This window comes from Aulonocara stuartgranti (assembly GCF_965226115.1).
Source record: "Aulonocara stuartgranti genome assembly, chromosome: 10".
NCBI lineage: Eukaryota > Metazoa > Chordata > Actinopteri > Cichliformes > Cichlidae > Aulonocara > Aulonocara stuartgranti.
In genome coordinates, this window is record NC_138946.1 from 19,583,270 (window position 1) to 19,605,832 (window position 22,563).

Here is a 22,563-nt window from a genome sequence, read left to right on the forward strand (position 1 = left end):
GGCTAGTGACGTCAGACTGAACAAGGAGACGACTAAGCTCCAGTTACATCAGTGCAAGTAAACAAACAATATATATAAGAAGAGTAAGAAAATAAATATACACTTTAGGACTAGGGATAAAGGGATCAATAACAATTTAAAATTTACAGTTTGATGATTTAAAGTCTCACACACAACCGAAAGGGGAGGAGGGGGCGGCTGCTTCCAAATAGAGCGCATTTCATTCATAATGATGTAAATCCAAGCCCATTATGTATTCATGATTTGAATCCTGGGTTGTGTGAAATCTCAGAAATGCACCCTAGACAAAGTGAATCTGTGAAAGGTGTGTTAGATCATGTTGTGGTGATCCTTGGGTTGAGGGATGGGTGTTCATACTGCAGTGCAAAATTAAAACCAATGGAAGATGGACAAGAAAAGTTCAAAGCCATCAGGTCCTCAGTTTAGAAAAAAGAGAAAAGAAGAGGAGGAGAAACGAGCAAAAGATACAGGTAAGCAGATGTGTCATTGGATAATGGCAGGTCATCCTGAAACAATCAGAATCAAAATACTTTATTAATCCCTAAGGAAATTATGTGGATTACAGTTGCTCCAAGAAGAAATGGTAAAAATAGTAACAGTAACGGACTAAACTCCAAACAATACATTATATTACAGATTTTAATATTAATTAGTCATTGTCAATTGTTGATTTGTTCTGTTCTCATTGTATGACGAATTATGATGGCTGTTTGGTAGCCGTTTGCATACTATGCATACTCTCTCTCTCTCTTCATATGTGTGTGTGTGTGTACAACAGCTTTATGTTAATGTACAAATATGTTTATGTGGTTTCCATGGTTTTTGCATCTTCTTTAAGTGCGCGTCATTCCATCTCGGATTTGGACAAGACTGGTAAGCTCTCAACTTGCTCTCCGTCTGATATGATCAGGGTTTTTTGTGTGTTTTCTTGAGGTTTTGCGACGCTGCGTGTTAAAGGCCTAGCAGCCGTCATTTAGCCAATGTGAGCCACTCTGTAAGAGCAGGTGGGAGGGAACAGCTGCTTCTGTTGTAAACGTGCTTCCGACTTGGAAATTTCCTCGGTCGAGTGGGTTATCTGGCATTTCCCCTCTTGAGTTTTCTAAACACTAATTTTTGTCGATATTTTAAGTTTGTTAGTTGGACAGAGTTAAATTAGATGTCGAAAGTTACTCTTGTCTACTGGTGTTTGTTATTTAAAAGGAATCTGACAAGATGATTCAAATAAAAACAAACGGTCAAAAACTAATATTTGGCTCTCACTTATGCTAGTCTGTTTTTGAATGTAAACAAATCATCCAATCTAACACAATTTCTGATACTTGTTTGCTGAAAGTTTAGGCGATGGTATGAGGGCAGTGTTTAATATAGCGTTATTTAACTATAAGCTATAAGAGACTTAAAGCTTTTTATTGTCATTGTGCAGTTTTTTGCACAGCGAAATTGGGTATAATCTGTTAATGTGGCTTTTGTATTTAGTTGTTGTTGTCCAAACTCACTGTACTGCTACCTAACCAGTGTAGGATTGATGTAGTATTTAAGTTTTCTTTCCCTTTCCCTTTTTCCAAAATAACAATGAGTTGTTGTTGTTTTTTTTGTTTTGTTTTGTTTTCAGTTCATAAACGTATGTGTCTATGTTCCTAATGCAGCTATGAACAATGACCATAGTTGACAGATCTTCAGAAAAGTCTGACCACGAGTCAGCCGGACTCGGACCTGGAGCTGCTGTGTACAACAGTACACCCTCCTCTGAGGACCAGCCCAAGGACCAAGGGGCTGGTCCTCAGAGTACACCCTCCTCTGAGGACCAGCCCAAGGACCAAGGGGCTGGTCCTCAGAGTACACCCTCCTCTGAGGACCAGCCCAAGGACCAAGGTCAGAGCAAAGCCTGGCTTTTTTTCAAAATGTCTTTTTAAGCTGTTTGAAGATTTTTATTGTCAGACAGAATAGTTTTCCAACCAGTTTTAGCAAATATGGAACCACACTTTTTAGCCATTATTTACCCATATTTGTCAGAATTGGTTTTAGTAACGTACAGCTAATCTTTTTGCTTCTGCTTTCACACAAGTTTGACAACTGCTTTTGTGGGTGTTGTGTTGCTGCTTCCCTTCTCCGTTCATTCATCCAGTTATGTAATGCATCCAGCTTTGCATGATCAGTCACTTCAGCTCGTGATGCAATTGCTGTTTTTATATAAAGACCGGCAGCCCAACTTGTTTAGCAGAAACAAAGGAGAAGGCAAATTGTCCTATCTTTCTTCCTGAGGCTGTTTAGGAGTTTTTCACAGTGGCCAGAATCACATTATATAACTGTTAATAGTTGTAGCTATTACTGTGATGTCCTGACATGACTTTGCCATGTGCCAGTGTGTGGTTGTATAAGTAAGGTGGCATTAAATTATCTCCTTTTTAAAATGTATTGAAACAGATTTTTAGTAATAATTGTGGCTCTGTGTGTCAGTGATCAGCAGTGGCGATGGAATTGACTTGCCCCAGAAGGTGCTGTTCTCACCAGATCGGCTCAGCCTAAATTGGGCCCAGGTTCACCTCATTGGTGCAGGCCTCCAGAACATGGGGAACACCTGCTTCCTCAACTCAGCCCTGCAGTGTCTCAGCTACACCCCTCCTTTAGCAAACTACATGCTGACGCGGGAGCACTCCAAAACATGTAAGTTTATTTCACCAACAGTGGTGTTACGCAGTCCTGCGCTGATTCTCACATTGTATCACTCCTTACTCACTCAGTATTTTGTCTCTGTCTCTGCTGCAGGTCATGAGCCAGGGTTCTGTATGATGTGTACCATGCAAAACCACATCATTCAGGTTTTTACCAACTCTGGGAATGTCATTAAGCCCATTGGTGTACTCAATGAGCTTGGGTGTAAGTGGATGACTGTTGTTGCTGTGCTCTGTGCAAAGTGTTTACCTATATTTTAATGATAGGAGGCGCTGTGTGACTGTTTACCTTTTGTAATTTTGGAGGGAAATAATCTGGAGGGATTTTGAATTCTGTTTTTAAATAAGTGTAAACTTGCATTTAACTGTGGTATCCTTTACAATAATTCACCTCCTGCTTTGTTTTTTGGTTCTGTTTTTCCTCGGTCCCCTCACACAGGGATTGCAAACCACTTCCGCTATGGAAGCCAGGAAGATGCTCATGAATTCCTGCGGTGCACAGTGGATGCTATGCAAAGGTCCTGCTTACCTGGAACCAAGTGAGTGTCATTTTACATTGCATGCATTCTAAACAAGTTAAACACACAAAAATATTTTTACTTGGGCTTGACAGTGTTTGCACTTTATTATGTAGTAAGATCCATAATTAGCTACGTAGAGGTAACACCGTGACAGTAGGAGAATATGAAATAAATCCTTTATCCTGTTTTTCAGGAAGTGCAGTTTATACTAGTTCCTTTTAACTATTAATGCTTCAATTGCTGAGAGTATTTTTCAGAAATGCAGATTCCTCAGTCTCTTGCCTGACTGACACCTCAGTTTACATACTAGGCAAGCCACTTGATATAATACCTCATTATTATATCAAGTTTTTTAATGAACTTGACTGCTCCAACACAGAAAGTATTCTTACACTGGGTGTGGTAGCTTGTTTTGGTAACAGGGCTTGAAAAGATCAGAAGCGGCTTAAACGTGTAGTAAAACAGGTGTCTGGGATTATGGCAGAGAGCTGCCAGACTTAGTGTCTAGTATAGATTTCTTCTGAGGCAACAGGGTAAGCAGTGTGAGCAGGAGCACTCAACCCCTCAGGTCATCTCTTATTCACCCTAATGGCATTAGTGCTATTATTGCAGCAGCAAAATTCAGAAAATCCAGGTTTTTCTATGTGTTACTATAGAGCTTCGAAGTCTATGTGCACATTTAACCAAAACTACACGTTTAACAGATGCACTGGGCTGAGTGTTGTGCTTCTTGTTAGACTCCTAAAAATAATTTATTAATTCATTTATTTTTTTAAGAACCTAAAGTGTCAATTCTCATCAAATCAATTCTTCCCGTGTAGCAGCAGATGGCCTCTTAAGTAATTAATCGTGCTCCAATTCCTCCTATTGTCTTTTCTGCTACTTGAATACTGTAAAGTGATTGTCTGGTTCCAAAATGCTAAAAAATAAATGGTCAGTCAGTTAATTGTTGCACTGTCCTTATTAGTTAACTTTTGTGCTTTATCTTTTTATTATAGATTGGACAGGCAAACGCAGGCAACCTCTTTCATCCATCAAGTGTTTGGCGGGTACCTAAGATCCAGAGGTAAGTCACTGTTTTTTAAGGTTTGATTTATTTTTCTTTTATTTGTCTTTTTATGTCTTACAGCTTGTGTGATACTCATAGCACTGATTTCTGTTTCAGTTAAATGTTTAAACTGCAAAGCTGTCTCAGATACATTTGACCCTTTTCTGGATATCACTCTGGAAATTAAGGTAATTGGACAACATTCAAAGTGACGTTGCTACTATGTATTCTCTGCATTATGGAGTGTGAGGTTTTTCCTCTCTCTCTCTGTTCATATAGACTGCTCCAAATGTCTCCAAAGCTCTGGAGCAGTTTGTCAAGCCAGAACAGCTGGGTGGTGAAAATGCTTATAAATGCACCAAGTAAGTCAAAGAGATGCCAAACCATGATGAGTTTTAGTGTTTAGGTGTGATTTTTGTCAACAAGCTGAATGTTTGTTTCCTTCAGGTGCAACAAAATGGTAACGGCCTCAAAAAGATTTACAATCCATCGCAGCGCCAATGTGCTCACCATCTCACTCAAACGCTTTGCAGACTTCAGTGGAGGCAAAATCACAAAGGCAAATGGCCAATAGTGTCTGCTTAAGTCATAAAGATACATGACAGATGCTTTGTTTTATTATAAAACAGGATATTTGCATGTAATGTTTGAATTTTTTTGTTTGGTGGTCATCAGGATGTGAAGTATTTGGAGCATCTGGATCTGCGGCCCTTCATGTCGCAGTCCCACGGGGAGCCCCAGCTCTACAGGCTGTATGCTGTGCTGGTTCACTCTGGATTGAGTTGTCATACTGGACACTATTTCTGCTATATTAAGGTACTGGCTGTGCCCGAATCTGTTTGAATGCTGCTGTTGCGTAGTACAAACAAACAAACACCATAAACAACACATTTCAGCAGAAAACTACTTTGTATGCATTGAAAGAAAGAAAAAAAAGACCCCTATATAACCATAAGATTCTTCTTTTTAGCTCAAATTCAATTCAGAAACTGAATCTGCTGTGTCACATCTCTCTCATTCTGTCTCACAGGCCAGCAATGAGCAGTGGTTTCAGATGAATGACTCGTCCGTGTCAGTCAGTGACATTAGCACTGTTCTCAACCAGCAGGCCTATGTCCTCTTCTACATCAAGTGAGTAAACATCGGTATTTTTAAACATTCTAGGCTTATTCCTTCAGTAGAACTTTTCCCATCATTATTTAATAATGTAGACATGTTTATTCTCACTTTTCTTGTAGAAAATGTATTATTATAACCTAATGTTATAATGTTGATGCTTTGTCATGGTTAATATTCTTTTTTCCATGTCATCAGGTGCACAGATGTGGGAAAAACTGGGGACTACAGCCACTTGAACCATAACGCTGGCGTATCTGGTCAGGCATCTCCCCAGCCGGTGGTGAGCCCAGGCACCATCGCCACCATGCCTCACAACAGTGTTGGCTTCATAGGTCCCCAGCTGCCACCACACATGAACAAGGTACTTCCTCACCTGAGGGTACTGATAATGTTGTTGTTTTTGTTAAACCCAGTGTTTCATGCAAAATACATTTGTACCTTTCAATTGTGTCTGTTTGAAAAGAATGAAATGATATCATATATTCCTTATTGGCCTACATTTGTACAAAATTCCAAATTATATACACAAAGTCATAGAAATCACTGCTCCAATTGGTCATCATGATTTTAATATTCTCTTTTTCCATAACAATGAAATACGCCTTGGACAAATATGACACGTCAATATTTCATTAGTGTTGTCACATCACATCCTGTAAGCATCGTCTGTCTGTGTCCTTTCTCTGGAAATTAATATTTCCAGCCAATATAGGCAATCCATCAACATGGCTGGAGAGTTGGTAGTTATATGCAGTCTGTATAAGTGTGGTTAATCCAATGAAGATTTGTAAGGAGATGGCAGTTACTGTGAATTTACAGCAGTTACACAGTGATTAGTAATAAACAGAGCCAGTGAGAGTGAGTGGATATAAGAAAGTCAGTGACTCAGGTGTGTCGATTGGTTCTGTTTGTGAGACTGGAGGAGACGTAGAAATCTTTTGTTTTAAATCTTAGTTAGGAAGATTCCTGTTTGAAAACAAGCACTTTTTGTGAGAAATACAAGAAGTACATCTGCAGAAAGCACACAGTTACATTCTGTCCATCATGTGGACAAAATCGAAAATGTTGAGCATTGAAAAACTGAGAACGTTGGGCAAGTTCAAAATACGTGTTTGTAAGAACGAAAAACCAAATTGTTCCTAAAATAGTTATGGAAAGTCACTGTTGTATGTCTGTGTTCTACATGTTTATCTGATGGAAAATAAAGGTGCTATTGTTTTATTGCAGTTTCTTGACAATTCTGAGTGGATTTACACAGTATGGGTCAAAATGACCCGCAACAAAATCAATGTCACTTTTTTGTTTTTCAACATAATACAAGGGTTAATTTCCAAAACTTCCATATGATCTTCAATTTGTAGCAGATCCACTATCACACAGCAGCTGGAGCAGTTTCAAATGGAGGTCAGTCCACTGCTGCCACCTGTGGCCAAATACCATAGCCCACTACTAGATTAACTTGCTATGATGACATTGAGTAGAGGCTGAGTGGCTGCACTTACCCCTGGTACATCCAAATCTACCCACAAACATGTTGAAAGATGCAATGGCAGCAATGTGGCTTGTCAACACTGAAAACAATCAGTAAGCAAAGACAACAGGGATCACTTTTTTCTGTTTATTTAACATGCACAACATTTGTAGTCGCCTTCGGCACAGGGGAAGTCCACACACACTGTGTGGTACCACTTTCCACAGAAGGTGCATTCAATCTACAAGACTGAATGAGAAAGTCAGGGTCATTGTCTGACTGTTTATTACTAATCACTGTGTAACTGCTGTACATTCACAGTAACTGCCATCTCCTTACAAATGTTTATTAGATTAACCACACTTATACAGACTGTATATAACAACCAACTCTAAAATGTTTGTGCATGAAACGAATTCAGACGTGCTGCAGATGTGTGTCACAAGTTGATCTGGCTGTAGGCTGTGGCACTTGGCCAGTGGTGGCACTGGTTGACTCGAGTCCATGTTAGTGCACACAAAGTAAACTGCTCGCTTTAGTTGTGAAGCAAAAACGCTGAATTCGGAGAAACAAACCGTGTGAGGGGAACGATAACGACAACAAGAGTCTCCCGATCGTTTACTCTTGTTGTCCTGTGAACAACATCGGCATGGTGTTAATTGTTTGCTGTTTTCGCGATCGCGTCGCGCATGAGGATAACCCTAGGTAAACTCGCCACATTTTTAAACATTTTGTTGTTCAACAGCATCAAGACTGACGGAGTGTGTTTGAGATAACCTCACAAGTGTCACAGATGACACATTTGGCGTTTTTTTGCTAGTCTGTAGGTAGCAGCTCCTGAAACGGAAGTCTGCCACACATCTGTTCGACTAACGCCAGTTGATCTAAACGCCAGTAGATCTGGAACACCGGCAGCCTCGCCTCTGTCAGTGCGCCTCAGGGCGGCTGTGGCTACAATTTAGCTTGCCATCACCAGTGTGTGTGAATGGGTGGATGACTGAACGTGTAAAGTGCTTTGGGGTCCTTAGGGACTAAGTAAAGCGCTATACAAATACAGGCCATTTACTTAATGCTGAAATCTAATCTATTGTATTAAATGGGTATGCTTATAGTTTGGGTAATTTTGTTATGTCAACAAGTTCTGTTTTAAAACTTAATCTCTTGTTAACTGTTCAGATTGCTGAGGTGATTGATGATCGACCTGAGGAAGTGAAACAGATGGAAGTTTTTAGGACCAGCAACAGATGGAAAGCAATTGGAGGTAAATAAGAAGTCACAGAAGTAGGGGGGGATTTGTGCAATATTAAGTTAAGACTGTTGTTTACTATAGTTTTACTTCCTCTCCTAAAAGTGGATCAAAATGATGACACAGAGGAAGGAAATGGAAAAGAACATCAAAATACAGAGGCTGGCTCATTAAGCAGAGGTCTACATGACTCACCCGAGTTGTCTTCAAAGAGAAGAGGACAGGATTCTCCTGTCAAAAAGACCCGGCATGACTCTCCAGACATCTCTCCACCAAAGAGAAGTCGGAAGTACTCTCCGGATGTCTCTCCTCACAGGACAAGACGTCACGACTCTCCTGATGTCTCTCCTCCCAGGAGAAGACGTCATGACTCTCCAGATGTCTCTCCTCCCAGGACTAGACCTCACGACTCTCCAGATGTCTCTCCTCCCAGGAGAAGACGTCATGACTCTCCTGATGTCTCTCCTCCCAGGACTAGACCTCACGACTCTCCAGATGTCTCTCCTCCCAGGAGAAGACGTCATGACTCTCCAGATGTCTCTCCTCCCAGGACTAGACCTCACGACTCTCCAGATGTCTCTCCTCCCAGGAGAAGACGTCATGACTCTCCAGATGTCTCTCCTCCCAGGACTAGACCTCATGACTCTCCAGATGTCTCTCCTCCCAAGAGAAGACGTCACGACTCTCCTGTTGTCTCTCCTCCCAAGAGAAGACGTCATGACTCTCCAGATGTCTCTCCTCACAGGAGAAGACGTCACGACTCTCCTGATGTCTCTCCTCACAGGACTAGACCTCACGACTCTCCAGATGTCTCTCCTCCCAGGAGAAGACGTCATGACTCTCCAGATGTCTCTCCTCCCAGGACTAGACATCACAACTCTCCAGATGTCTCTCCTCCCAAGAGAAGACGTCACGACTCTCCTGATGTCTCTCCTCCCAGGAGAAGACGTCATGACTCTCCAGATGTCTCTCCTCCCAAGAGAAGACGTCACGACTCTCCAGATGTCTCTCTTCCCAGGAGAAGACGCCATGACTCCCCAGACTTGTCACCACCAAGACAGTGTTCAGGAAAGTCAGAAAAAATGCAAAGTAAAGGTGAGTGATCCATTTAAATTGTAAAGTGGAATCTGGTGTGGCATATGAATAAAAGTAAAAAGCAGAGACCCATTTAACATGAGTTTTGAATTGAAATTTATTTTAAAGACATAGCTTGATCTAATAATAAATCTTTAATTTTTGTCCAAAAGGCATTACAAAATGAAAATTAACAAATTAACTGTGTCTTTGTCAGATTCAGCCTCCAACAAAAGCAAGCTCAGCTCATCCTTGTTAAGTAAAAAACGCTCACCGGATCCTCATCGGTCAGCGGTGGCTAAGAAGGGTCAGAATAGACATGATTCAGACTCGGATCCGTCTCCCCCGAGGAAAAGGCCCCTGAAGGGAAACGCCTCAGACTCCGACCAATCTCCCCCAAGGAGGCCCTCAAAAACTAAACGGGGCTCAGACTCCGACCAATCTCCCCCAAGGAGGCCCTCAAAAACTAAACGGGGCTCAGACTCTGACCAGTCTCCACCCAGGGGGCAGCCACCGAGTGGAAGGGACTCGGATGGAGATTTGTCACCACCTCGTAGGCCAGGCCAGTCACAGGTAAGCAGACTGTGTTGGAACAAAGATTAATGTCAAATCTGATTTCACTCAAATGTTATATTTTTCAATTGTCTTTTTTTTTTTTATAACCAGGGCCAAAGGATGCTATCTGGTGGAAAGGCAGGCCTGGTTTCTGTGGACATTTTAAGGAAAGAGCAAAAGGAGAACAGACGCAGAGAAAAACACAATCAGCCACTTGAAGGTTTCATCAACTTTTCTCTCTTAAGATTTTTTTACACCCATTGATTGAAGAGCTTCATACAGCTTTGCATCTCATTTCAGCTTATCATCTATATTGTCGTATTTTATTTAGTCCTAAAATTAAATAATGAAGTTTCTACATACTTACCCATTCATCCCCTTTGACCAGATGAATCGCGTAAGGCTCAGACGATTTTCAGAGACAAAAGTGGCAAAAGGAGGGATCTGGATTCAGAGAGAAATGAACAGAAAAAGAAAGCTGGTGAAAAAGCGGCAAGAGACGAGAAATACGCTCAGTGGGGAAAACGGTAAATGTGCATGATCATTTCAAATATCACAGTTTATGTGATTATATCCACATAAAAAATTATAAAAGTGGTTCAATGGTTTATGTTAAAATGTATGTATAGGTTGGCACAGATCCAGATGCATCACCAGAAACTTAAGGAAGCGCTGCGCGAAGCCCTTAAGCCACTTGAGGATCTTGACCGCATGTTGAGAGAACAGGAAAGAGAAGGCGATCCTATGGCTGCAATGCGCAGGCGTAAAAAGGACCGTGGCACAAAAACACAAGATATTTAACTCAAAGAGAAGAGGACAGGATTCTCCTGTCAAAAAGACCCGGCATGACTCTCCAGACATCTCTCCACCAAAGAGAAGTCGGAAGTACTCTCCGGATGTCTCTCCTCCCAGGAGAAGACGTCATGACTCTCCAGATGTCTCTCCTCCCAGGACTAGACCTCACGACTCTCCAGATGTCTCTCCTCCCAGGAGAAGACGTCATGACTCTCCTGATGTCTCTCCTCCCAGGACTAGACCTCACGACTCTCCAGATGTCTCTCCTCCCAGGAGAAGACGTCATGACTCTCCAGATGTCTCTCCTCCCAGGACTAGACCTCACGACTCTCCAGATGTCTCTCCTCCCAGGAGAAGACGTCATGACTCTCCAGATGTCTCTCCTCCCAGGACTAGACCTCATGACTCTCCAGATGTCTCTCCTCCCAAGAGAAGACGTCACGACTCTCCTGTTGTCTCTCCTCCCAAGAGAAGACGTCATGACTCTCCAGATGTCTCTCCTCACAGGACTAGACCTCACGACTCTCCAGATGTCTCTCCTCCCAGGAGAAGACGTCACGACTCTCCTGATGTCTCTCCTCACAGGACTAGACCTCACGACTCTCCAGATGTCTCTCCTCCCAGGAGAAGACGTCATGACTCTCCAGATGTCTCTCCTCCCAGGACTAGACATCACAACTCTCCAGATGTCTCTCCTCCCAAGAGAAGACGTCACGACTCTCCTGATGTCTCTCCTCCCAGGAGAAGACGTCATGACTCTCCAGATGTCTCTCCTCCCAAGAGAAGACGTCACGACTCTCCAGATGTCTCTCCTCCCAGGAGAAGACGCCATGACTCCCCAGACTTGTCACCACCAAGACAGTGTTCAGGAAAGTCAGAAAAAATGCAAAGTAAAGGTGAGTGATCCATTTAAATTGTAAAGTGGAATCTGGTGTGGCATATGAATAAAAGTAAAAAGCAGAGACCCATTTAACATGAGTTTTGAATTGAAATTTATTTTAAAGACATAGCTTGATCTAATAATAAATCTTTAATTTTTGTCCAAAAGGCATTACAAAATGAAAATTAACAAATTAACTGTGTCTTTGTCAGATTCAGCCTCCAACAAAAGCAAGCTCAGCTCATCCTTGTTAAGTAAAAAACGCTCACCGGATCCTCATCGGTCAGCGGTGGCTAAGAAGGGTCAGAATAGACATGATTCAGACTCGGATCCGTCTCCCCCGAGGAAAAGGCCCCTGAAGGGAAACGCCTCAGACTCCGACCAATCTCCCCCAAGGAGGCCCTCAAAAACTAAACGGGGCTCAGACTCTGACCAGTCTCCACCCAGGGGGCAGCCACCGAGTGGAAGGGACTCGGATGGAGATTTGTCACCACCTCGTAGGCCAGGCCAGTCACAGGTAAGCAGACTGTGTTGGAACAAAGATTAATGTCAAATCCGATTTCACTCAAATGTTATATTTTTCAATTGTCTTTTTTTTTTTTATAACCAGGGCCAAAGGATGCTATCTGGTGGAAAGGCAGGCCTGGTTTCTGTGGACATTTTAAGGAAAGAGCAAAAGGAGAACAGACGCAGAGAAAAACACAATCAGCCACTTGAAGGTTTCATCAACTTTTCTCTCTTAAGATTTTTTTACACCCATTGATTGAAGAGCTTCATACAGCTTTGCATCTCATTTCAGCTTATCATCTATATTGTCGTATTTTATTTAGTCCTAAAATTAAATAATGAAGTTTCTACATACTTACCCATTCATCCCCTTTGACCAGATGAATCGCGTAAGGCTCAGACGATTTTCAGAGACAAAAGTGGCAAAAGGAGGGATCTGGATTCAGAGAGAAATGAACAGAAAAAGAAAGCTGGTGAAAAAGCGGCAAGAGACGAGAAATACGCTCAGTGGGGAAAAGGGTAAATGTGCATGATCATTTCAAATATCACAGTTTATGTGATTATATCCACATAAAAAATTATAAAAGTGGTTCAATGGTTTATGTTAAAATGTATGTATAGGTTGGCACAGATCCAGATGCATCACCAGAAACTTAAGGAAGCGCTGCGCGAAGCCCTTAAGCCACTTGAGGATCTTGACCGCATGTTGAGAGAACAGGAAAGAGAAGGCGATCCTATGGCTGCAATGCGCAGGCGTAAAAAGGACCGTGGCACAAAAACACAAGATATTTAACTCAAAGAGAAGAGGACAGGATTCTCCTGTCAAAAAGACCCGGCATGGCTCTCCAGACATCTCTCCACCAAAGAGAAGTCGGAAGTACTCTCCGGATGTCTCTCCTCACAGGACAAGACGTCACGACTCTCCTGATGTCTCTCCTCCCAGGACTAGACCTCACGACTCTCCAGATGTCTCTCCTCCCAGGAGAAGACGTCATGACTCTCCAGATGTCTCTCCTCCCAGGACTAGACCTCACGACTCTCCAGATGTCTCTCCTCCCAGGAGAAGACGTCATGACTCTCCTGATGTCTCTCCTCCCAGGACTAGACCTCACGACTCTCCAGATGTCTCTCCTCCCAGGAGAAGACGTCATGACTCTCCAGATGTCTCTCCTCCCAGGACTAGACCTCACGACTCTCCAGATGTCTCTCCTCCCAGGAGAAGACGTCATGACTCTCCAGATGTCTCTCCTCCCAGGACTAGACCTCATGACTCTCCAGATGTCTCTCCTCCCAAGAGAAGACGTCACGACTCTCCTGTTGTCTCTCCTCCCAAGAGAAGACGTCATGACTCTCCAGATGTCTCTCCTCACAGGACTAGACCTCACGACTCTCCAGATGTCTCTCCTCCCAGGAGAAGACGTCATGACTCTCCAGATGTCTCTCCTCCCAGGACTAGACATCACAACTCTCCAGATGTCTCTCCTCCCAAGAGAAGACGTCACGACTCTCCTGATGTCTCTCCTCCCAGGAGAAGACGTCACGACTCTCCAGATGTCTCTCCTCCCAGGAGAAGACGCCATGACTCCCCAGACTTGTCACCACCAAGACAGTGTTCAGGAAAGTCAGAAAAAATGCAAAGTAAAGGTCAGTGATCCATTTAAATTGTAAAGTGGAATCTGGTGTGGCATATGAATAAAAGTAAAAAGCAGAGACCCATTTAACATGAGTTTTGAATTGAAATTTATTTTAAAGACATAGCTTGATCTAATAATAAATCTTTAATTTTTGTTTAAAAGGCATTACAAAATGAAAATTAACAAATTAACTGTGTCTTTGTCAGATTCAGCCTCCAACAAAAGCAAGCTCAGCTCATCCTTGTTAAGTAAAAAACGCTCACCGGATCCTCATTGGTCAGCGGTGGCTAAGAAGGGTCAGAATAGACATGATTCAGACTCGGATCCGTCTCCCCCGAGGAAAAGGCCCCTGAAGGGAAACGCCTCAGACTCCGACCAATCTCCCCCAAGGAGGCCCTCAAAAACTAAACGGGGCTCAGACTCTGACCAGTCTCCACCCAGGGGGCAGCCACCGAGTGGAAGGGACTCGGATGGAGATTTGTCACCACCTCGTAGGCCAGGCCAGTCACAGGTAAGCAGACTGTGTTGGAACAAAGATTAATGTCAAATCTGATTTCACTCAAATGTTATATTTTTCAATTGTCTTTTTTTTTTTTTATAACCAGGGCCAAAGGATGCTATCTGGTGGAAAGGCAGGCCTGGTTTCTGTGGACATTTTAAGGAAAGAGCAAAAGGAGAACAGACGCAGAGAAAAACACAATCAGCCACTTGAAGGTTTCATCAACTTTTCTCTCTTAAGATATTTTTACACCCATTGATTGAAGAGCTTCATACAGCTTTGCATCTCATTTCAGCTTATCATCTATATTGTCGTATTTTATTTAGTCCTAAAATTAAATAATGAAGTTTCTACATACTTACCCATTCATCCCCTTTGACCAGATGAATCGCGTAAGGCTCAGACGATTTTCAGAGACAAAAGTGGCAAAAGGAGGGATCTGGATTCAGAGAGAAATGAACAGAAAAAGAAAGCTGGTGAAAAAGCGGCAAGAGACGAGAAATACGCTCAGTGGGGAAAAGGGTAAATGTGCATGATCATTTCAAATATCACAGTTTATGTGATTATATCCACATAAAAAATTATAAAAGTGGTTCAATGGTTTATGTTAAAATGTATGTATAGGTTGGCACAGATCCAGATGCATCACCAGAAACTTAAGGAAGCGCTGCGCGAAGCCCTTAAGCCACTTGAGGATCTTGACCGCATGTTGAGAGAACAGGAAAGAGAAGGCGATCCTATGGCTGCAATGCGCAGGCGTAAAAAGGACCGTGGCACAAAAACACAAGATATTTAACTCAAAGAGAAGAGGACAGGATTCTCCTGTCAAAAAGACCCGGCATGACTCTCCAGACATCTCTCCACCAAAGAGAAGTCGGAAGTACTCTCCGAATGTCTCTCCTCACAGGACAAGACGTCACGACTCTCCTGATGTCTCTCCTCCCAGGACTAGACCTCACGACTCTCCAGATGTCTCTCCTCCCAGGAGAAGACGTCATGACTCTCCAGATGTCTCTCCTCCCAGGACTAGACCTCACGACTCTCCAGATGTCTCTCCTCCCAGGAGAAGACGTCATGACTCTCCTGATGTCTCTCCTCCCAGGACTAGACCTCACGACTCTCCAGATGTCTCTCCTCCCAGGAGAAGACGTCATGACTCTCCAGATGTCTCTCCTCCCAGGACTAGACCTCACGACTCTCCAGATGTCTCTCCTCCCAGGAGAAGACGTCATGACTCTCCAGATGTCTCTCCTCCCAGGACTAGACCTCATGACTCTCCAGATGTCTCTCCTCCCAAGAGAAGACGTCACGACTCTCCTGATGTCTCTCCTCCCAGGAGAAGACGTCATGACTCTCCAGATGTCTCTCCTCACAGGACTAGACCTCACGACTCTCCAGATGTCTCTCCTCCCAGGAGAAGACGTCACGACTCTCCTGATGTCTCTCCTCACAGGACTAGACCTCACGACTCTCCAGATGTCTCTCCTCCCAGGAGAAGACGTCATGACTCTCCAGATGTCTCTCCTCCCAGGACTAGACATCACAACTCTCCAGATGTCTCTCCTCCCAAGAGAAGACGTCACGACTCTCCTGATGTCTCTCCTCCCAGGAGAAGACGTCATGACTCTCCAGATGTCTCTCCTCCCAAGAGAAGACGTCACGACTCTCCTGATGTCTCTCCTCACAGGACTAGACCTCACGACTCTCCAGATGTCTCTCCTCCCAGGAGAAGACGTCATGACTCTCCAGATGTCTCTCCTCCCAGGAGAAGACGTCACGACTCTCCTGATGTCTCTCCTCACAGGACTAGACCTCACGACTCTCCAGATGTCTCTCCTCCCAGGAGAAGACGTCATGACTCTCCAGATGTCTCTCCTCCCAGGACTAGACATCACAACTCTCCAGATGTCTCTCCTCCCAAGAGAAGACGTCACGACTCTCCAGATGTCTCTCCTCCCAGGAGAAGACGCCATGACTCCCCAGACTTGTCACCACCAAGACAGTGTTCAGGAAAGTCAGAAAAAATGCAAAGTAAAGGTCAGTGATCCATTTAAATTGTAAAGTGGAATCTGGTGTGGCATATGAATAAAAGTAAAAAGCAGAGACCCATTTAACATGAGTTTTGAATTGAAATTTATTTTAAAGACATAGCGTGATCTAATAATAAATCTTTAATTTTTGTCCAAAAGGCATTACAAAATGAAAATTAACAAATTAACTGTGTCTTTGTCAGATTCAGCCTCCAACAAAAGCAAGCTCAGCTCATCCTTGTTAAGTAAAAAACGCTCACCGGATCCTCATCGGTCAGCGGTGGCTAAGAAGGGTCAGAATAGACATGATTCAGACTCGGATCCGTCTCCCCCGAGGAAAAGGCCCCTGAAGGGAAACGCCTCAGACTCCGACCAATCTCCCCCAAGGAGGCCCTCAAAAACTAAACGGGGCTCAGACTCTGACCAGTCTCCACCCAGGGGGCAGCCACCGAGTGGAAGGGACTCGGATGGAGATTTGTCACCACCTCGTAGGCCAGGCCAGTCACAGGTAAGCAGACTGTGTTGGAACAAAGATTAATGTCAAATCCGATTTCACTCAAATGTTATATTTTTCAATTGTCTTTTTTTTTTATAACCAGGGCCAAAGGATGCTATCTGGTGGAAAGGCAGGCCTGGTTTCTGTGGACATTTTAAGGAAAGAGCAAAAGGAGAACAGACGCAGAGAAAAACACAATCAGCCACTTGAAGATTTCATCAACTTTTCTCTCTTAAGATTTTTTTACACCCATTGATTGAAGAGCTTCATACAGCTTTGCATCTCATTTCAGCTTATCATCTATATTGTCGTATTTTATTTAGTCCTAAAATTAAATAATGAAGTTTCTACATACTTACCCATTCATCCCCTTTGACCAGATGAATCGCGTAAGGCTCAGACGATTTTCAGAGACAAAAGTGGCAAAAGGAGGGATCTGGATTCAGAGAGAAATGAACAGAAAAAGAAAGCTGGTGAAAAAGCGGCAAGAGACGAGAAATACGCTCAGTGGGGAAAAGGGTAAATGTGCATGATCATTTCAAATATCACAGTTTATGTGATTATATCCACATAAAAAATTATAAAAGTGGTTCAATGGTTTATGTTAAAATGTATGTATAGGTTGGCACAGATCCAGATGCATCACCAGAAACTTAAGGAAGCGCTGCGCGAAGCCCTTAAGCCACTTGAGGATCTTGACCGCATGTTGAGAGAACAGGAAAGAGAAGGCGATCCTATGGCTGCAATGCGCAGGCGTAAAAAGGACCGTGGCACAAAAACACAAGATATTTAACTCAAAGAGAAGAGGACAGGATTCTCCTGTCAAAAAGACCCGGCATGACTCTCCAGACATCTCTCCACCAAAGAGAAGTCGGAAGTACTCTCCGAATGTCTCTCCTCACAGGACAAGACGTCACGACTCTCCTGATGTCTCTCCTCCCAGGACTAGACCTCACGACTCTCCAGATGTCTCTCCTCCCAGGAGAAGACGTCATGACTCTCCAGATGTCTCTCCTCCCAGGACTAGACCTCACGACTCTCCAGATGTCTCTCCTCCCAGGAGAAGACGTCATGACTCTCCTGATGTCTCTCCTCCCAGGACTAGACCTCACGACTCTCCAGATGTCTCTCCTCCCAGGAGAAGACGTCATGACTCTCCAGATGTCTCTCCTCCCAGGACTAGACCTCACGACTCTCCAGATGTCTCTCCTCCCAGGAGAAGACGTCATGACTCTCCAGATGTCTCTCCTCCCAGGACTAGACCTCATGACTCTCCAGATGTCTCTCCTCCCAAGAGAAGACGTCACGACTCTCCTGTTGTCTCTCCTCCCAAGAGAAGACGTCATGACTCTCCAGATGTCTCTCCTCACAGGACTAGACCTCACGACTCTCCAGATGTCTCTCCTCCCAGGAGAAGACGTCACGACTCTCCTGATGTCTCTCCTCACAGGACTAGACCTCACGACTCTCCAGATGTCTCTCCTCCCAGGAGAAGACGTCATGACTCTCCAGATGTCTCTCCTCCCAGGACTAGACATCACAACTCTCCAGATGTCTCTCCTCCCAAGAGAAGACGTCACGACTCTCCTGATGTCTCTCCTCCCAGGAGAAGACGTCATGACTCTCCAGATGTCTCTCCTCCCAAGAGAAGACGTCACGACTCTCCAGATGTCTCTCCTCCCAGGAGAAGACGCCATGACTCCCCAGACTTGTCACCACCAAGACAGTGTTCAGGAAAGTCAGAAAAAATGCAAAGTAAAGGTGAGTGATCCATTTAAATTGTAAAGTGGAATCTGGTGTGGCATATGAATAAAAGTAAAAAGCAGAGACCCATTTAACATGAGTTTTGAATTGAAATTTATTTTAAAGACATAGCTTGATCTAATAATAAATCTTTAATTTTTGTCCAAAAGGCATTACAAAATGAAAATTAACAAATTAACTGTGTCTTTGTCAGATTCAGCCTCCAACAAAAGCAAGCTCAGCTCATCCTTGTTAAGTAAAAAACGCTCACCGGATCCTCATCGGTCAGCGGTGGCTAAGAAGGGTCAGAATAGACATGATTCAGACTCGGATCCGTCTCCCCCGAGGAAAAGGCCCCTGAAGGGAAACGCCTCAGACTCCGACCAATCTCCCCCAAGGAGGCCCTCAAAAACTAAACGGGGCTCAGACTCTGACCAGTCTCCACCCAGGGGGCAGCCACCGAGTGGAAGGGACTCGGATGGAGATTTGTCACCACCTCGTAGGCCAGGCCAGTCACAGGTAAGCAGACTGTGTTGGAACAAAGATTAATGTCAAATCTGATTTCACTCAAATGTTATATTTTTCAATTGTCTTTTTTTTTTTTATAACCAGGGCCAAAGGATGCTATCTGGTGGAAAGGCAGGCCTGGTTTCTGTGGACATTTTAAGGAAAGAGCAAAAGGAGAACAGACGCAGAGAAAAACACAATCAGCCACTTGAAGGTTTCATCAACTTTTCTCTCTTAAGATTTTTTTACACCCATTGATTGAAGAGCTTCATACAGCTTTGCATCTCATTTCAGCTTATCATCTATATTGTCGTATTTTATTTAGTCCTAAAATTAAATAATGAAGTTTCTACATACTTACCCATTCATCCCCTTTGACCAGATGAATCGCGTAACGCTCAGGCGATTTTCAGAGACAAAAGTGGCAAAAGCAGGGATCTGAATTCAGAGAGAAATGAACAGAAAAAGAAAGCTGGTGAAAAAGCGGCAACAGACGAGAAATACGCTCAGTGGGGAAAAGGGTAAATGTGCATGATCATTTCAAATATCACAGTTTATGTGATTATATCCACATAAAAAATTATAAAAGTGGTTCAATGGTTTATGTTAAAATGTATGTATAGGTTGGCACAGATCCAGATGCATCACCAGAAACTTAAGGAAGCGCTGCGCGAAGCCCTTAAGCCACTTGAGGATCTTGACCGCATGTTGAGAGAACAGGAAAGAGAAGGCGATCCTATGGCTGCAATGCGCAGGCGTAAAAAGGACCGTGGCACAAAAACACAAGATGTTTAACATTACATATGTTTTATTTTATTTATGACTTTATTTTATTTCACCAGGTCAATCCTTGTAAGAAGCTTTTAAATAGCAGCAGTTTTGTTTTTGCTACTGTTTGTATTTTTATTTATTTGTATGTTTGTTTTGAGTTTTTGTAGAGAAACCTCGATATAAAGGCCCTGCTCCACCTCCAAACCGGTTCAATATTCCACCGGGGTACCGCTGGGACGGAGTTGACAGGTAGAGTTTGTGCATCGGTGACAGAGGAAAACTGTTGAGGACAGAACTGTAGTTTAATATTGAATGTTTTTAATACACACATCAGTTTGTCATTTTGCACATTAATGGTAAAGAAATTGTGATCATTTTTTTCCACGTCTATATTAAATTTGCGCCTAATTGAATGGATTGTCTTTGGCCTTTTAGCTTGTCGTATCATAATTAATAGGGTTATTTTATTTGTGTCTTGCAGGTCAAATGGTTTTGAACAGAAACGCTACCAGAGGATAAAAAGGGGCGAACCACCAACAGTGGCAGGTAAAGTCCTGCTGCTCCTTCATACCAGCAACAGATAAAGTTACTTATGCTCTCAAATCCTCCACTGTCAGCTTTAATCATCTAAATTAGTGTTTGCAAAAAAAGCTCAGTGGCAAAGGAAAAAAAGAAAGAAAGTTCAAACACTGAAAAGAGTAAAACAGAAATAGAAACAATGTCCTAGTCAAGAAATAACAAAAGGATTCAAAATTACCGTCATTATTTCTGATCTCGCTTTAATCTCGGTGCACATCACTAAATAAACAGACAGAAATAAAACTTTGTTTTGTTGTCACAAAAATCAGGTCTGTGTGAATGATTAATTGTCACTGTCATTACGCATATTTTATAGAATTTATATGCAAAGTAAACAAGCTGTGAAAAAGAGACCTAACTGGAAAGATTTCAGAAACTGTGAAACTTGTAAAATATGTGTACACACACACACACACACACACACACACACACACACACACACACACACACACACACACACACACACACACACACGTAGGAAAATATTTAGTATACACATCCAGAAATGCATATACTATTATATATTGTACATATATTTATTAGTTTCAGATGTAGCCATTCTTGTGTTTTGCTTGTTTACATTATTGTATTTTGCACAACTCTGTTGCTTGTGAAGCTCGCACACAAGAATTTCACTCACATGTGCTGTACCAATGTACCTGCACATGTGATGTGACAATAAAAGTGATTTGATTTGATTTGATTTAACTGGAATCACTCCAAAGTAGTGGGTTTAAAAAAGGGGAACAAGAGTCAACAGTCTACGTTTCACCCTTTTTAGGATTCCTCCTCTACCCGGACACACCTGCTAAGATGGAGACCACATCACGTGAGGCTTTCTGCTTCAGGCCTATCCCAGACCAAGATCCAGGCAAAGGTCAACAGACTTGGCTCACCCTAGAGAGTAAACTCATCATGTCTGTATAAAGATAAGACTCATTTATGATGGCACGCAAGGCTGTGGCTTTCTGTTCAGTGCATGTGTGTGTCTTGGAAATGGTTTGGGCAGTGTGCTATGAGTGAGAAGGCAGAGATGGTAGAGATTATAAAGGTGATTTTGTGATTAAAGCTTAGATTAAAAAAAAAACCTACACTGCCATTAAACTGAAAAACACTGTAATAAAGTATTTAATACCTCAAATAGAACATAAGAAAGACCATATAAGGTTAAATGTGAAAATGCTGTTATAGACACAGAGCATCTGGAGGAGTGATATTGTTTTCTCTGCTGTGCAGTGAAATTCCTGCCACTCTTACTCACAGACACAGGATTGGATTGCCCTCAGCAGTAATTATTTGTGTATGTGTTCCCGTGTCCTTCACACAGCTCTGCGACATCCAAAGCAAATGATTTATATTCATAAGAACATTTCATCTCATTTATGTATAAAGTATTATTCTCTCAAGATTAAAATGAAAAAAGCAAATAGTGTAATACATGTAGTATGATCAAGAAAGTAAGAAAGTTTATTTATGGAAAGTGTGATTACTGTTGATGAAATTCTGCCTTTAGCAAAGTTCTGATTACCCTTCAGCAGGCTGTAACACACAACAGGAATCTCACCATTCTCCTCCTGCATCCTCATGATAAACAGGAAGAGGAAACAGACGCGAGGACAGAGAAGTGAGAGGGAATGAGCAAGAAGGCAACCGTGATCACATGTCAGCAGCAGCAAAAAACAAACAGGAAACAGCCCAGATGCAGTCTCAGTATCAGAAAGACTTCCCTCCCCCATCCTCCTGCCACAGGAGGCGGACACCTGCTTTCCCGCAGCCTGACAACATTGGCATTAACCCTGCGTTCAGGTGAGAGCAGGTTTATCATCATCACAGTGTCCTTCATGTAGGGAGCAGCTACTCTGTGTCTGCGTGCTCTGATTCTTCTGATTCACAGGATCAACTTCAGCACGGTCCAAAGAGAGACTTACCCAGGCTGGCCCATCGTGAATGTCGGGTACGGTGGAAGGCAAAGACCAGCTAAGCATGACTTCTAAGCGGCAGTGGAAATCATCTTGCATGTTTGCATACATGCATGATTAATATTAAATGTCAAAGTCATATTTAACAAATGCTTGAAATTTGTCTTGTCCCAGCATGTATTCCCAATAATCATACAGTAATAAACACAAACCAGTGGAAAAAAGCCTCAGTTTTCAGTGTGTTTGACGTATATGTGTTTGCACTAACTTCATTGTCTCTTCGTATAAATAACACTACAATTGACAGCTTACTACTCAGAACATACTTGGAAATAAAAGTTGGTTCTACCTCTTGTTTTTTTCTGGTACATTAGAGAATTACCTTTTAATGAAATAAGAGATTCATTTCCCGTCATCTTTCATATTGATGACTTCAGAAATACTTGTGCACAGTTTAAGAATCCACCCAGTGACCC

The 22,563-nt window shown here is 42.8% G+C and overlaps 1 protein-coding gene across 1 annotated transcript; it reads left to right on the forward strand.

Annotated features, from left to right (window-relative positions):
• The first annotated feature begins 401 nt into the window (after window positions 1–401).
• Window positions 402–22,311, forward strand: LOC309715848 (uncharacterized protein). Its single transcript, XM_082549284.1, has 38 exons — window positions 402–491; window positions 860–894; window positions 1,668–1,893; window positions 2,479–2,685; window positions 2,788–2,898; window positions 3,133–3,232; window positions 4,213–4,280; window positions 4,380–4,450; window positions 4,542–4,624; window positions 4,710–4,821; window positions 4,938–5,078; window positions 5,293–5,393; window positions 5,577–5,742; window positions 8,029–8,113; window positions 8,204–9,193; window positions 9,390–9,745; window positions 9,839–9,947; window positions 10,116–10,254; window positions 10,357–10,523; window positions 11,615–11,919; window positions 12,013–12,121; window positions 12,290–12,428; window positions 12,531–12,664; window positions 13,750–14,054; window positions 14,149–14,257; window positions 14,426–14,564; window positions 14,667–14,800; window positions 15,925–16,056; window positions 16,276–16,580; window positions 18,215–18,329; window positions 18,526–18,830; window positions 19,221–19,339; window positions 19,442–19,575; window positions 19,748–19,838; window positions 20,071–20,135; window positions 20,950–21,072; window positions 21,764–21,974; window positions 22,063–22,311. The coding sequence occupies exons 3-38, from the start codon at window positions 1,677–1,679 to the stop codon at window positions 22,160–22,162; spliced, it is 6,297 nt and encodes a 2,098-aa protein (XP_082405410.1). The 5' UTR covers window positions 402–491; window positions 860–894; window positions 1,668–1,676; the 3' UTR covers window positions 22,163–22,311.
• Window positions 22,312–22,563: the final 252 nt, after the last annotated feature.

Bases quoted from the DNA above. Each gene is read 5' to 3' on its own strand.
- LOC309715848 (XM_082549284.1), top strand. From the start codon at position 1,677: ATGACCATAGTTGACAGATCTTCAGAAAAGTCTGACCACGAGTCAGCC. The intron at 2,899-3,132 runs GTAAGTGGATGA...CCCCTCACACAG, and splicing joins TGTACTCAATGAGCTTGGGT to GGATTGCAAACCACTTCCGC. The intron at 14,565-14,666 runs GTAAATGTGCAT...ATGTATGTATAG, and splicing joins TACGCTCAGTGGGGAAAAGG to GTTGGCACAGATCCAGATGC.